Source organism: Panthera leo, chromosome B2, assembly GCF_018350215.1.
Source record: "Panthera leo isolate Ple1 chromosome B2, P.leo_Ple1_pat1.1, whole genome shotgun sequence".
Classification (NCBI taxonomy): domain Eukaryota; kingdom Metazoa; phylum Chordata; class Mammalia; order Carnivora; family Felidae; genus Panthera; species Panthera leo.
The window spans coordinates 44,278,087-44,293,587 of record NC_056683.1 but is presented as its reverse complement, the minus strand read 5'-3'; the positions used below and the strand labels follow the sequence as shown (position 1 = coordinate 44,293,587).

Sequence of the window (15,501 nt, the reverse complement as noted above, 5' to 3'; positions counted from 1 at the left end):
GGACCAGCTTGAGTCAGGTGCCTTCCGAAGTTCATACTGGTTGAGGACCAACAGGATCAAGGGGAGCAGGAGCCACCTTGGTGCATTGCTGAGCAAGGAGAAAGGGGACTGATGCTCAGGACGGATATAGACACTGGATAGCGTACCCTCCACAGCTATGCTGCTTTCCTATAAGACGTTCAAGCATTTGTTCATTTCATGTAATTCAAACCGAGCACGGCCTGTATTAACACAAACATGAATTGAGGAAGGCGTAATGAAGACGTTAGATGCTTAAAGACACTGAGTTAGGCAGAGAAGCTAGTAAATCTAGAACGTAGAGTAGCCAATTGGAGCGCCTCAGGCCATCTGCCCGGTGGAGGCTGTAAATATTTTCTGGTTTCTCCTGCAGTGCTGTCAGGAGGAGAAAAAAAAAAGGGGGGGGGGGGCAAGCCACCTACGGAATTTTAAACATTCTAGCAGTCGCATATTTTCTTTTTTTCTTTTCAGTTTTTATTTATTTTTGAGAGAGAAAGAGAACACGCACGGGGTGGGGAGAGAAGGAAGGGGGGGGGGGGGGTGGGAGAGGATCCCAAGCAGGCTGTGTGCTGTCAGCACGGAGCCGGATGCAGGGCTCCAACTGAACTCACATGCCATGAGATCATGACCTGAGGCCCGAGACAAAATCAAGAGTCAGACGCTTAACGGACTGAGTCACCCAGGCACCCCACTGGCAGCCACGTGTTTCAAAAAGTGGATGGAAAAAGAGAAAATTCACGTTAGTAATACATTTTATTTAACTCAATATCTAACATAGTATCATTTCACCATGTAATCAAGAACATTAATGAGCTGTTTTACATTTTTTCTAAGTATTCAAAATCTGATATATATTTTACAGTTAGAGCAGATCTCAATTTGGATGCAATATTTTCATTGGAAATACCTGATCTGTGTTCAGATTCCCTAAAATACACATTGCACAAGTAGAGCTGTATTCACATGGTCCACTATCCTTGCTACCTCTCATTTCTTATGTGGGATGAAATGAATTCTTGTTGGGGTTTCCGGTTATCGCTCACTGAGTTGGTCCATCACCCACACCGTTTTTCTTATGTGAAAGTGATCACTGATCAATGACCATGCTGAGATTGTGAGCCCCTACTCTGCAAAGAAACAAACAAACAAAACAAAAAAAACTGGAAACTGGGAGCTACATTTGTTCACCTCCTTGCTTGGTTTACGTGGTAACAAATACCTTTTTTTTTTTTCCATAGATTAACTGAACTGAGTAGGTTGGAAATTATTGGGATTGTATTGTTACTTTTTTTTTTCATTGAAACAATCCAGTTTCCTTAGGGAGAGCTCTTTCTTTGCCCCCTATAATTCAATAATTGCATATAGTGGGTCACGGGGTGCTGACAGTGCAAAGGACTCGTGGCCCAACACAAGCAGCTAACACTTGTCCATTTCTGGCAATACTTGTGGACAGCTTGGATCAGCAAGGAGGCAACAGCTCCTGTAGGGAACGCCCAGCGAGGCTTTGGGTTGAATGACAGGTCATGAGCTGCCGGTAGAAGGCCGGTCTACAGAATGGTCTTACAGAATGGTCTCTAGAATCATGTAAAGACAGCACAGATCTAACCACTCCTAGTCTGGTGCCAGGGAAAACTATTTCCGCAGAAAACATGGGTGCCAGAGCCACCAACGCTGTCCTCACATTCTCCTCTCCTTGGGATGGCTCAGCCTGGTGGGGCCTCGGATTTTTTTAATCTTTTTCTTATTAGTTTTTTGATTCGAGGAGGGAAGAGACAGCTCCAGCTCCCTTTTCTTGGCATCCCAGTCTTCGTCCCTCTGGTCCAGAGGCAGCCCCTTCTGCCTGGCAGTGCGGCGATGGTCCTGGCACTCGGGCTCGGCCCTGGAGAGGGGCAAGATGGCGGCTCTCAGTACCCGGATGGGAGAGCCTGTGTGGGCAAGATGGCGCCTCTCAGTACCCGGATGGGAGACCTTGGGCTGGCATCAGCGTGGGCGTCTCTTCCAGCCCTCTGCACACAACCTGGCCACCTCAGGAGTCGCGGAGGGAAAGAAGGGGGCCAAGCTCCAGCATCTCCGAGCGTACGCTTTGGGACCTCGGACACTAAAGAAGCTACTGAGGTGGAGAAAAATGGCATGCCCAGAGTGGGAAGTTCATAGAAGGATGGGCGCTTAGCGTGTAGACGACACTGCTAATGCTGAAGGACTCACATTCACAGAGCCACCAGCATATTACTAGGATGCTGTTTTCCTTCGTTTCTTTTTCCATTGTATTTTTTCCTTAATTATAAAAGCGTGTACATTTGTTGCATAAGATTTTATTTTTTTATTAAAAAATGTTTTTAAATGTTTACTTATTTTTGAAAGAGTGAGAGTGCAAATGTGAGAGGGACAGATGGAGAGGGAAACGCAGAATCCGAAGCAAGCTCCGGGCTCAGCTGTCAGCACAGAGCCCCACGCAGGGCTTGAACCCACAAACTGAGAGAGCATGACCTGAGCCAAAGTTGGTGCTTAACCATCTGAGCCACTCAGGCACCCTTGTTGTATAAGAATTTAAAATATGGAAACATTTAAAAAAGAAAGAAAAGTAGTCATAATCACATATGTATTATTTGTATATAGAAGGATTTGTGAAAAGAATACTTACATGATATATAGATAGGTGGTAGATATGGAACAATAGAAGAGGTAAGAGAGGAATGGGTAAATAGATCATCATACACACATGGACAAAGAAAAGCAGACAACAGTATCGTTTGAAGTAGTTCAAGTACAAAGTTTTACAAAAAGCACAGTTCAATCTTTATTATTCAATTTTTATCTCTTTAGATAGCAAACCTGCTTGTCCCCTTAACAACAAGAAGTGACCGTTCTGTATTTAGACCACATAACATCCTTCCTCTGCCCTGCTCTTTTTGGGTTTTGCCACCTTCTATCCCATAGTAGCACTATTTATGTCAACAAGTATCTCCCCTCTCACACAGGGAACTTGACATCCAACACTGTATCTGATTTATCTTTAAATCCTTTGTGGTATCGAGTTCAAAGCAATGGGCATGGTAGGTAGGGCTCCAAAATATTTGTTGAATGCACGGCTTAGAGGAAGCCGAACCAAAAGTTGAATTATTTCACTAGGACCCCTAGGATATTCAGCAAGTTGTCAAATACTGTCTAGGCTTTTTCTGAAATTCTCTTATATCCTTTCTTTTCGTCATCCTAGCCCAGGAGAGTACCTACTTGCAACATGAGGCATTAAGAAATTCCTCAGTGACCTCCCTACTTATGGTCTGAGTGCCTCCAATCCTAGCTGCATACCACCCCTGCTGTCTCTTCCCCTACAGAAGGGACTTTGCTAGAGCATCTGTTTCCTCTCCTCAATGCCTAGATGAGTTCACACTCATCTGCTCGCCCATCCCATAATGGTCACCCACCCACCCAACCTTATTCTCCACTTCTCTCTAGCATGAGTGGTGTACTTAGCCAGGCCACTCATCCTTTCACTCCCCCTCCACTCCCTCACACGTATGCACAACCCCTGCACACTTCCGACTTGGTGCCCTTCTCTCCAAATCAAGAATCTTTCTCCCTCCTGCATTAGTCAGGCCTTAGCTATCTTTCAAGGTCCAGATTAATTTCCTCTTAACCAGGATTCCTTCTCTCTAACCCCTTTCAACTGTCAAAAGGGAAGTTCCACATGGAAGATGATGATACCTAAACATGACTTACACGTGATGTGGCTGATCGTTGTTGTTTTCGTCGGCTCAGCCCTGCAGGCCCACTTTTCCTGGTAATAGCACCCCACCCCCACCCCCACTATTTGGAGGAACCACCCATCTTCCACTTCAGTTATGCTGGGCTCATGTATCATGCTTATCCACCCACGGGTCACTAGGAAGGGGATGAGATTATGCAGAGAGGTTCAGCAGAGGACAGCCAAGGATAAGATGCTGAGGAATTTCAGCATCTAAAAGGCAAGCGAGAATCAGAGCCCAAGAGAATCATGAGAAGAAATGATCAGATAGGTGCAAGGAGAAATAGAAGACAGTAGCATCAGAGAGGATAAAAAGTTATCCAAGGAGACATGCCAAAAGAGAAGGGCAGTCAAATACCAAATTAAGGGAGATGAGAACTGATAAGAGGTCACTCATTTAGCAACAAGGACCTCCCCGGATGAGCATTGATTCAGACAACAGTGGGGAAGAAGCGCAAAGGTGGGTGAGGAAGGAGAGACGATTACACAGAGTAACATTCAAGTAGCATAGAAATGCAGGAAGAGAAAAGAAACAGCAGACAGCAGAAGGACCTCTAGTCGTTTGTGTGTTTGTTCCGTAAGATCTATTTGAACAGGTTCAAAGGCCAATGAGGACTGAAGGGAAGGAGTAGAAAAAAAGCCAAAAATACAGAAGAGAGGGTAAAAGATGCAACAGAGAGTATGGGAACGATGGCCCTGTAGGAGGTACAAAGATTTGGATCAGGGCCTATATGGAGAGGTAACACTTCTCCCAGAAGGACAGACAGGAAGGTAAGAAGGAACGGATGTGGTGTATATACCACATGTAGGTGTAGGAGGTTGAAATACATATGCTCTTGGCTTCAATCTTCTCTATGAAGGGGAAAGCCTACTGTCTGAGGAACAGGTGGAGGTACGATGGGGACGTGAGTCGTCAATGGAGGAGCAGGACAAGAAGGGATAGTCCAACTGTTCTGAGGGCTCAGCTGAAGACAGGAATCCCAGAATTTCTTATGGTGCCTGTGTACGTTGTTGTGGGCTTTTCTCCACCAGGACAGGCACAGGAGTGGCGAAGACAGACACTGACTCAAGGGTGGGAATGCTGGGTCATATGGTACAGAAGGACAAACGGTTGGAAACTTAAGAATCATGGGAACAGAGTGGAAGAAGCAGTGTATCATGGCGTCCAGATGGCAGATAGATGGAAGATCGTGGAACCTTCAGGCAGACGACGGATCGGGAGGGAAAGAAGAAGCTGAATGAGAAGAGGTCTTGATGCATTCAAATCCCTGTGTGGTGATCCAGCAACTGGCAGAACGAAGAGAGGGAACCATGCCCACATAGTGATATGTTAAGAGTTTTTAAAAGTTCAGAGAACAATGCTGCAGATGCTGAGGTCCCCAATGGATGACGCTCACTGAATGTAGGGGATGATGCAGGATTGGGGAGAAGAGTCTTCGAGTCAGGACTCAAGGTTCTGTCTCTTTAACCTCCAAATCACCTCAATGATGATATTTATTTATTTATTTATTTATTTATTTATTTATTTATTTTTGAAATAGAGAAAGAGAGACAGAGCACGTGCATGTGTACACGTGGCAGAGGGCAGAGAGAAAAGGAAAGAGAGAATCCCAAGCAGGCTCTGTGCTCAACACGGAGCCCAACACGGGGCTTGATCCCACAACCCTGGGATCATGACCTGAGCCAAAATCAAGAGCCAGGGGTTTCACAGACTGAACCACCCAGGCACTGCTTGAGTATTTTTTACTGTGGAGCACCTTCTTAAGAGAAGGTCTCTTTGGTTACTTCTACAGATATCCAACCTCATTGTAAGCAACTATTTTACTTTACAGATGATAACTTTATCTTCAAGTTCTTAGAAGCTGATTTCACGGTCATCCCCCCTCCCCACCAGGAACTGCCCTGCCCTGGAGTCAGATTTGCTACGGATCTCATTTTGGTTTTCAGGCAATGCCACCGTCATTCTGTTACTTTACTGCCTTGTGTACGAACTACTGATTAACCCAACCGGATCATAAATTCCTAAATTTTATTTCCATGCCTACCGAAGCTGTAACTGTCACGTGCATAACGGACACTTCATTCCATTTGAATGTGTGGGTGAGAGAAAAGATTAACAAATGCTAGAAAAGTCCTTATGTTTGGTGAGTGTAAGAATAGAAGATTCATAGGCGGACAGCAATTTTAAAAGGTAGAAGGGACCTTACAGCTGATAGCCTAATTCACCAGGTTCATTTTTAATACGAAAACTGAGCCAGCAAGGTGGCTTAACTTGCCCAAGGTCACATAGCTAGTATGAATACCTTTCAGGAATCTGCAGGGGCTGCATGAATCTTGTCCCACGTCCCATTGGCAAACTTGGTGTCTCACCTCTCTTATCTGAGATAATTTTTGTACAATCGAAAATAGTAATTATAACAATGAGATGTTGTTAACATTATTATAAATATGTTATAATATTTATACATATATTTATACATTATACATTATATAATATAATATGTTAAAAATATTATATTTATATAAATATGTTAATAATATATAATTATTATAAATATTATAAATATTATAAATATAATATGTTAACATATTATAAATATGTATCATTAAAATAACTATAATTTTGGTATAATACAAAAACAATAGATTTCACATAATCTGCAGCAATGTCGCTTCCACCTAAACTAGTCATTTCTGTGAAAAGTTAATAAAAACAACTCAGACAACTGTTAGCTGAATTTGCTCATTCCCTGGGATGGGCCCGAGACCACTGAGTTGGCAGATATCTTGATCACAGGCTCCTGTTTCTCTGCCACTTCTCTAGCTGGAAATAAAGGAAACTTACTTCTCCAGAAACGCCACACAGGCGGTCTGCCCATAGATCTGTGCGATCCTCTTCGGCGTGTCTCCAAAGAAGTCGGGGGCGTCGATGGCCGCATGCAATGCATGGAGAATTTTGAGCACATTCACGTGGCCTGACTCAGCTGCAAAATGAGCTGGGGTCCAGCCCACATCAGTCACCAGGCAGGGCCTGGCTCCGTATTCTATAAGGAGCTGCATCACCTCCACATGCCCTTAGATGTAACGGGAAGAAATGGGAAGAGGTTAAGATTAAAATGTCTCTGCCCCCGCGGAGGCCAGAACTAGCCTAGGTTGTCCAAAAGAAGGGAAGACATTTGCTGGGAAACCCCTCCTCACCCTCCCTCTCCTTCCCCCGCCCCTTCTTACCAGGGACGCAGTGCCCCACTTCACCCCATGAACCTTGCTCCTACCAGAGGCCTGGGCCCTCCAACTATTCCCTCTACTCCCTCCCTCCAGGGCATTCCCTTCCCCCCAATCCCTTCCTAGGAATCTTGCTTTCCCTCCTAAGGCGCTGTACTCATGCCTGTAGGGCACTGGTCAGGCTCACTCAGCTTTTGGCAGTCTCAATGGTGATTGGAAAGCAAACATTTTGCAACAACAGGGATGGGACTTGAGGGCATTACGCTGAGTGGAAATAAGCCAGAGAAAAAGAAATACCTTAGGATCTCACTTGTACGCGGAATCTACAACAACAACAGCAACAGAAACCTCACACACACACAAACACACCAATATCACTGGTTCAGTGAACAAACTGGTGGTTGCCAGAGGTGGGGGGTAAGGGGTGGGAGAAACGAGTGACGACCGGCAAAAGGCCCAAACATCAGTTATAAAATAAGTAAGTCCCGACGATGCAATGTACCACAGGGTGACTATAGTTAACCAGACTGTGTTGCAGATTTGAAAGCTGCCAAGAGAGTAGATCTTAAAACTTACCAGAAGAAAGCTTTTTGGTAACTACAAATGGGGACAGATTTTAACTTCAGTTACTGTGGTGCTCATTTCGCAACACATAAAAAAATTTAGTCATTGTGTTGTTGTACCTCTGAAACTGATATAATGCTGTATATTAATTACACCTCGATAAAAAATATTTTAAGTCCCACCGACTTTATAGTTAGCACCAGTTAAGAGCCCAGGCTTTTGGGGACGACGGATGTGGGCTCATACCTGCCAGTAAATAACAGCTGCTGACTATGGCATCCCAGACGAGAAACGAAGGTGTGAGGCTCAGGTTTCCTCATTTGTAAATTAAAAATATGATCACCTCCCTCAGTGAGTTCTTGTGAAGTACAAATGAAACCACAGGCATAATGTATACAGCACAGTGCCCAGCATAAAGCAAATGTTCACTAAAAGGTGCTTCATTATAGCCACCATCACCTTGGACTTAAGTTTCTGCAAAATTCTACCAACTGATTTCTCTGCATCCAGTCTTGCTTCCTGCCAATCCATTCTCCATATAGAAGTCAAAACAAAATTTTAAAAAGCAAACAGAACACTCTCTTACTTGACATCCTTCCATGGTGTTCCATTGCTGAAGGCCTTGATAGGCCCATTGGCTGCTTTTGCTACTATCCTCCTTGAATTCTGTAACCGAGCCATGTGAGGCATGGGGGTTATAGCAATGAACAAGGCAGAGTCCCCGTCCGACCTCGGCAATGATGTTCCCTTTCTTGTTGGAGGTCAAGAGGGCAGAAGACTAATATCAATTGAGAGCAAATTATGGGCTGGGCACTGTACATGCATTATCTTAGTGAATCCTCACCACAAGATTCCAAGGTAGCATCAGTTTCCATTATGTAGATAACTCACTTAAGGCCCAGAGACATTAAATAATTTGCTAAAGGTGCTACAACCAGTAAGTGGTGGTGCCAGGGTTGAAATGTTCCATTTGGCTCTCAAGAAATGTTCTTTCTACTACCCCCACACAGACTGGTCACTTCACAAATGGTGGGCTCCAAAAGAGGGATTCTACCCAGGCACTGCCCACTCACCTTTGATTGCAGCCCAGTGAAGTGGAGTTCGGTCATTCCAGTCCACATCCTTGTAGTTTGGGTCACAGAGACCTTTCTTCAAAATCTTTTTCACTAAACTGTAATCCCCAACAGCCACAGCTTGGTGAAGCTTTGTCATGTCTGACATTTTGGTCGATTCCATGACTGAAATAATGGGGGGGGGGGGGGGGGGAACATGCCCCTTAGGAAGTTCTCTACAGCTCTTTATTTTCAGTAAGTGATTCCACGGGATTCTTTACCATTTACTTTCTTCCTCAGCTCACAAATTTGCATGTGTGTGCGCTGCTGAGGGTGTATTTGGATCTCAGCCACCATGGTTAGTACATGCCAGTCCCTTACCTAAAAATCTATCGACTCTCCCCTCTGCCTCCAGACATACAGGCTGAATTCATGGGCTGGCATTTTCTATTTGGCCTCAAACCACTTTCCAGTGCTATCTCCAGTTCCCGTTCCAAAGTGCTGGTAGTGCGATTCTGAATTAGTTGTGGGATTCTGCGCCCTGGCTTTCTCATCTATAACCCGGAGACAACTTGCCAGAGTTGTTGTGAGGGTACAATGACAATCCGTGTGAAAAGTTTACTGACTGAATGCAGAGAAGGGACTCCAGAGAAAGTTAATACTGTTGGCACACCAATTCAGATGGACTAGATGTAAACATGCAAACAACACGGCTACAAGTTATCTACAACATTAACGCAGAAACCGACAGTTCTCAAACTACAGTCTACAGATGCTTAGGAATCTCTAGGACTCTTTCAGGGGATGCATGCAGTCAAAACTATTTTCATTATAATATGAAAATGCCATTGGCCTTGTTCACTGTGCCGACATTTGCCCTGAGGGTTGAAAAGCAATGAGGTACAAAGCTGCTGTTGCCTCAGCATGAAGCAAGGCAGTGGCATCACACACGGAGAGCCAAAAACAAAAGAAAAGGGGGGCACCTGGGTGGCTCAGTCGGTTAAGCGTCCGACTTCAGCTCAGGTCATGATCTCACAGTTCGTGAGTTCGAGCCCCGCGCCGGGCTCTGTGCTGACAGCTCGGAGGCTGGAGCTTCTTCAGCTTCTGTGTCTCCCTCTTTCTCTGCCCTTCCCCTGTTCATGCTCTGTCTCTGTCTCAAAAATAAATAAATATTAAAAAAAAAAAAAAACCGAAAAGGTAGTTTCAACCAAGAAACTAAAGTAGTAAGAACTATGCATGTTGACCCTTAATTGCATGACTTCACAAAACTTATTTTAAAAGATTCTGTAACGAAATGTGTCAACATTTGGGAAGTCTGCATAACTCCGTGAACTGATGTCTTCCAAATGACAAGTGGATGATGTCACAAAATCATGCATGGGTAAAGAGACCCATTCAAGATAGACCTGTGGATTTTAGTGAGACAGAGGACAAAAAATACACTGAGGTTGTTTCAGATTCCAAGTCACTAAAAAACACAACCATGTGTCAGTTTGGGCACAGTATCAGAGAATATCTGCAGTTATCTGAAAAGGCTACAAAATACTCTTCCCTTTCCCAATTCCCTTTTCCAATATATGTGGAACCAGATTTTCTTTCAATATTTCAGCCAAAACAACAAACTGAATACAGAAGATCTAAGAACCCCCCTATCTTCTATTAAGCCACATATTATAGGGATTCAACTACATAAACACATACATACATACATACATACATAAACAATGTTACTCTTCTCATTTCTTTTGCTTTAGAAAATGTAATTATTTTTCATAAAAATATTTTTATGTTATGGTATATTATTGCAATGTATATTGCATTAATGCAATGTATATAAATGCCTGCATTTTAATTTCTAATAAGGTAAATTTATTATTTAAAGGTAAAGGTATTTAAAGGTAAAGGAGTCCTGAGACCAACAAGTTTGGGAATTACAGATATAAACAAAATAAGGGATTGGGATAGAAATTTTTTAAATGTTTACTTATTTTTGAGAGTGAGAGAGAGGCAAACTGCAAGCGGGGAAGGGGCAGAGAGAGAGGGAGACACAGAATCCGAAGCAGGCTCCAGGCTCTGAGCTGTCAGCACAGAGCCTGACGCGGGGCTCAAACCCACAAACTGTGAGATCATGACTTGAGCCGAAGTCGGACGCTTAGCCAACTGGGCCACCCAGGCGCCCCAGGGGTTGGGATAGAATTAAAGAATGAGGAGAGAGCCACTTGCGGTGGGGCCAGCGAGAATGTCTCTTTGATCCCAACATTTCAGTTGAGATCTCAAGAAGAATTTGGAGTCAGCCAGACACATTGTGGCCCAGGAGCAGCAGCAGCAGCACCTAGGAATTTATTAGAAATGTGAATTATTGAGCCTCATATCAGACCTCCTGACGTAGACGGAAATATGAGGACAGCCCTAGAGGGGGAGAGAAGTGCGTAACATAATTAACATGCAATGTCCTAAGTGTTATAATGGCAGTGATTTTTCTGGGGACAGAAGGAAAGGACATTTCCCCAGGCTAGGAAGTGAAAGGGACTTTTTTCCAAAAGTGACCTAAGCCGACTCCCCAAAGGATGAGTAAGAATCTTCTCGGGCATGGCCATAGTGGAAGATCCAGCCCAGGCAACAGCGCATCGGGAGTGGGGAGGGAGGCACATTCTGCAAAGAGCAAGTGGCTCTAACTTTGACGGACAGACCAAGGATCCACAAATGTTTCCTATAAAGGGCTGGATAGGAGACTTCTTAGCCTTTATAGGCCAAGAGGCAAAACTCAAGGCGATTATTTAATGTTACCTAACTATTATGCAACAAGAGAAAACCTCTTGCCAGAGGCGGGCCATCCTGGGAGGGGAACGATTGGTGGTGGTGGGTGAGCGTCCTTTGTGCCACGCTCATCTGGAGACATTCTCAGGGCCAAGAGCAACCAGCCCGGGGAGGAGGGGTCTGGCTGAAAGGATGGTCACTTGCCCTTTACTCCAGTGATGCCCAGATCCCAGCATGCCCTCTCTCCTCTCCAACAGCCCAATCAGTTCAAGTTGACAGCTGGTGGGAGGCAAGGTAACTTGGCTGGACCATTCCTATTGCTCACTGCCGACAGCAGAGTCCCCAAAGTGTAGGCACTGACCAGCAGGGCCCTGGGCAGGGACTAGGCACAGCCGTGAGCTCAGCGGACAAGTGCTAAGAGCAGACTAGAGAGCAGTTAGCTCTCCAAAGCTCACCGTGCTTGCCCCCCGAGAGCCACCCTCATAAGTGGTGACCACATGCCTGGAAAAATGGAGTGAGCCACACTTGGCCCATAGACCGTAGTTTACCAACCTCTGGTCCATAGAAAGCATCTGGGATCTTGTTAAAATGCAGATTCTGATTCAGTAGGTCTAGGAGGAGACCTGAGACCCTGCATCTGTAACAAGTCAACACGACAACTACCAGTTCATAGACCGCACTGAGTAGCAATGTCTCTGGCTACAAGGCAGGGGAGAGACCTGAAGTAAGGGAGAAGCAGTAGGGATGCGGCTGTTGTTCCTCACTGAAGGACTACGTGAAAATTACTGGTGAGTTTTAAAAAATAGATGCCCAGGGGCGCCTGGGTAGCTCCGTCGGTTAAGCGTCCGACTTCGGCTCAGGTCACGATCTCGCAGTCCGTGAGTTCGAGCCCTGCATCGGGCTCTGTGCTGACAGCTCAGAGCCTGGAGCCTGTTTCAGATTCTGTGTCTCCCTCTCTCTCTGACCCTCCCCTGTTCATGCTCTGTCTCTCTCTGTCTCAAAACTAAATAAACGTTAAAAAAAAAAAAATTAAAAAAAAAAAAATAGATGCCTGGGCCTCGGCCTGAAGTGCTTCAGAGTCACTAGATGTGTCGGACAAGGACATGCCTTTTTGCAGGAAGTGAGCGCTCAGTATATATTAGGTAAGAGAAGATGGCATGGGATGTGTTTCCTCTTTTTGGCTTGTTTGTTTTAGTAAGAAAACCCTTACACCGGAGGATTTGATCGATGATAAAATCAAATCGTGAACAAGTACTGGAGGCTTTCCGACCTGCAGGTGTCACAAAAAACAAACCATTTTTAGAATCAGTTGTCTGGAAGCCTCTGCTTACATTTCACACCAACCTTTAACCAGGTTTGGGCTTAAGTCAACTCCATTGGGGTCACGTTTGTGTTCATACCAAGGAAATTCCACAACTTCCCACAGAGAAGTTGCAATTCAAGTAGAAGTTTCCAATGAGTAGCTACATTTATTTGCAGAGAAATTGATGAAGTGATCCTAAAACTTCATATGGAAATACAAAGGACTCAGAATAGGCCAAACAATCTTGCAAAAGACCACAGTAGGAGGACTCAAACTTCCAGATTTCTAAACTTACTATAAAGATACAGTAACCAAAAAACTGTGATACAAAGTACATTGTGTGGCATAAAAATAGATACAGAGAGAGAAAAGGGACAGAATTGGGAGTCCAGAAATAAACGCTTACATTATGGTCATTGGCTTTCAGCAAAGGTGCCAGGAAAATCGTAGTCTTTCCAAATGGTGCTGACACAGTTGGGTATTCACATACTCAAGAATTAAGTTAATCCTTTCCCTCATGCCACACACAAAACTTAAAATGAATTGCAGACTTATAGAAGACCTAAAACTAAAACATTTAGAAGAAAACATGGGAGCAAATCTTCATTACTTTGGGTTAGACAATGAAACGGTTCATAGACAGGACGGCAAAAGCACAAGAAACAAAAGAAAACAAACAGATAAATTGAATTTTACCAAAATTAAAAACTTTTTTTCTACAAACAATACCTTAGGAAAAGTATAAAAGCAAATATGGGAGAAAATATTTGAAAATTATATATCTGATAAGAGATTTGTATCCAGAATACATACAGAACTCTTACAATTCAACAATAAAAAACAAAAAGCTCCATTAACAATCGTCAAGGAGTATAAACAGAAGTTTCTCCAAAAGAATAGGCACATGAAGATATGCACAAAATAATAAGCACCTGAAAAAGATGCTCAACATCATTAGTCATGGAGGAAATGCAAATGAAAACCATACTGAAGCACCACTCACACCCTCTAGAATAACTGTAATCAAAAAGACAGACAATGTCAAGTGTCACTGAGGATGTGGGGAAATTGAACCCCTCACAGATGTGGTAGGGATATAAAATGGGGCAGCTGCTTTGGAAAACAGTTTGGCAGTGCTTCAAAAAGTTAAACATAGACTTATCATATGACCTGTAACTCCACACTTAGCTATTTACCTACAGAAATGAAAATACATATCCACACAAAAACTTGTTACACACATGTTTCCAGCAGCATTATTCATAATAGCCAAGAGTGGAAACAACCCAAATGTCCCTTAGTAGGTGAATGCATGAATAAAATGTGGGAGTTCATACGATGTAACATTATTTGACAAAGAAAAGGAATAAAGTACTGACACCTGATACAACACGAATGGACCTTGAAAACATGCTAAATGAAAGAAGCCAGGCGCAAGAGACCACACATTGTAAGATTCCAATTATGTGAAGTGTCCAGGATAGGCAAATCCACAGAGATAGAGAGTAGATTATTGATTGCCTGAACTGGGAGGAGGCGGGGGTAGGAAGTGACTACTAATGGGGATAGGATTTCTTTGCGCGGGGGGGGGGGGGGGGGGGGGGGGGGGGGAAGGTGATGAAACGTTCTAAAATTAGGCAGGGGCAAGTGAGGCTTTCATAACTTTGAATATATTAAAAACCACTGAATTATGTACTATAAATAAATGAATTTTATGGTATGTGAATTATAGCTCAATAAAGCCGTTTAAAAACAATAAATGAGGGGGCGCCTGGTGGCTCAGTCGGTTAAGCCTCCGACTTCAGTTCAGGTCATGATCTCACGGTTTGTGGGTTTGAGCCCCACGTCGGGCTCTGTGTTGACAACTCAGAGCCTGGAGTCTGTTTCCGATTCTGTGTCGCCCTCTCTCTGCCCCTCCCCCCCCCAAAAATAAATAAGCATTAAAATTTTTAAAAAATAAATGATACTGCTAGAGGCTTTCTTTAAAAAAAAAAAAATGTAGAAAACGTCCAATTCATTAGCCTGCAACTGACTACTGAAATTTAGCAAACTTTCCTTCACATGAATCTTCATAAATTTCATGAAGTGCACCTGAATTTCTGTCTTTCTGGTACAGGCGCCCAAATGTAAAGAAGTAGCCAGTAAATATAAGTTCTAATAATATGAATGATCCATAATAGGTGTAAAAAGCTGAAGGCAGGAGTAATATAAAAATACTTACTCTCTTGCTTGAGATCTGAGGCACCCAGCACAGGCAGGCGTCTTAGGGGCCAGAGGTTTGTTTTGTTCACACCATGGAAACTGGCCCCTCCTTCGTCAGTAAAGCCTGTCAATCAAGGTAGGCCTCCGGGAGGAGGTGCTTGCTGGAGGAAAGGGGACTGCCCCTTTGCTTCCACTGAAGCTGGTCAGCGGTCCTGGCCTGCTTCTGTAGTATGAGTGTGGTCCTTGACAGCTTCTCTTCAAGTAGCATTTCATCCAAATGCATGAAAATGGAAAAACAGATTGCCAGTCCACAGGGCACTGTGAAGGAAACACGCTGCCCGGTGACCACCACGGGGTGTCGTAGATGACATGCACCCCGCACTCTCAGAACCAGCTTGAGATCTTGCGCAAGACCCTTAAATTTGCTGAAACTCAATTCTCACCAATAAAAGGAAGTTTTAACACTTTTCTCATTCGGCAACGAAAGATGCTTAGCTGATATAATTGATAAAGCACCTGCTAACAGGGTGGAGGAAGGAGAAAGCCTTCAGTCAATTTCTCATGGCCTCCTCGTTTTTGATCCCTTATCTAGCATCTCCTATCTTTATGGTGATGCTGGTCTTCCTGTCTCCCTTTTC

General features: G+C 43.9%; 1 protein-coding gene across 3 annotated transcripts; it reads right to left on the bottom strand.

The window, feature by feature from the left end:
* Window positions 1-752: 752 nt before the first annotated feature.
* On the bottom strand, window positions 753-14,940 carry ANKRD66 (ankyrin repeat domain 66). 3 transcript variants are annotated; one of them, XM_042937305.1, is made up of 5 exons: window positions 14,883-14,940; window positions 8,623-8,787; window positions 6,609-6,837; window positions 1,764-1,897; window positions 753-1,145 (listed from the first exon to the last, which is right to left on the bottom strand). In XM_042937305.1, the coding sequence occupies exons 2-5, from the start codon at window positions 8,783-8,785 to the stop codon at window positions 1,141-1,143; spliced, it is 531 nt and encodes a 176-aa protein (XP_042793239.1). In that variant the 5' UTR covers window positions 8,786-8,787; window positions 14,883-14,940; the 3' UTR covers window positions 753-1,140. The 3 variants fall into 3 exon arrangements, with proteins under 3 accessions (XP_042793239.1, XP_042793237.1, XP_042793238.1); XM_042937303.1 differs by having other exon boundaries at window positions 753-1,897; XM_042937304.1 differs by lacking the exon at window positions 14,883-14,940 and adding an exon at window positions 11,911-12,200 and having other exon boundaries at window positions 753-1,897.
* Between the last annotated feature and the right edge of the window lie 561 nt (window positions 14,941-15,501).

Excerpts from the sequence above, each read along its gene's own strand:
- ANKRD66 (XM_042937303.1), bottom strand. The coding sequence starts at position 8,785 with ATGGAATCGACCAAAATGTCAGACATGACAAAGCTTCACCAAGCTGTG. Across the intron at positions 6,838-8,622 it reads TCACTGGGCTGCAATCAAAG|GGCATGTGGAGGTGATGCAG; the intron begins GTGAGTGGGCAG and ends GTTACATCTAAG. Across the intron at positions 1,898-6,608 it reads TGTGTGGCGTTTCTGGAGAA|GGCCGAGCCCGAGTGCCAGG; the intron begins GTAAGTTTCCTT and ends GCCCCTCTCCAG.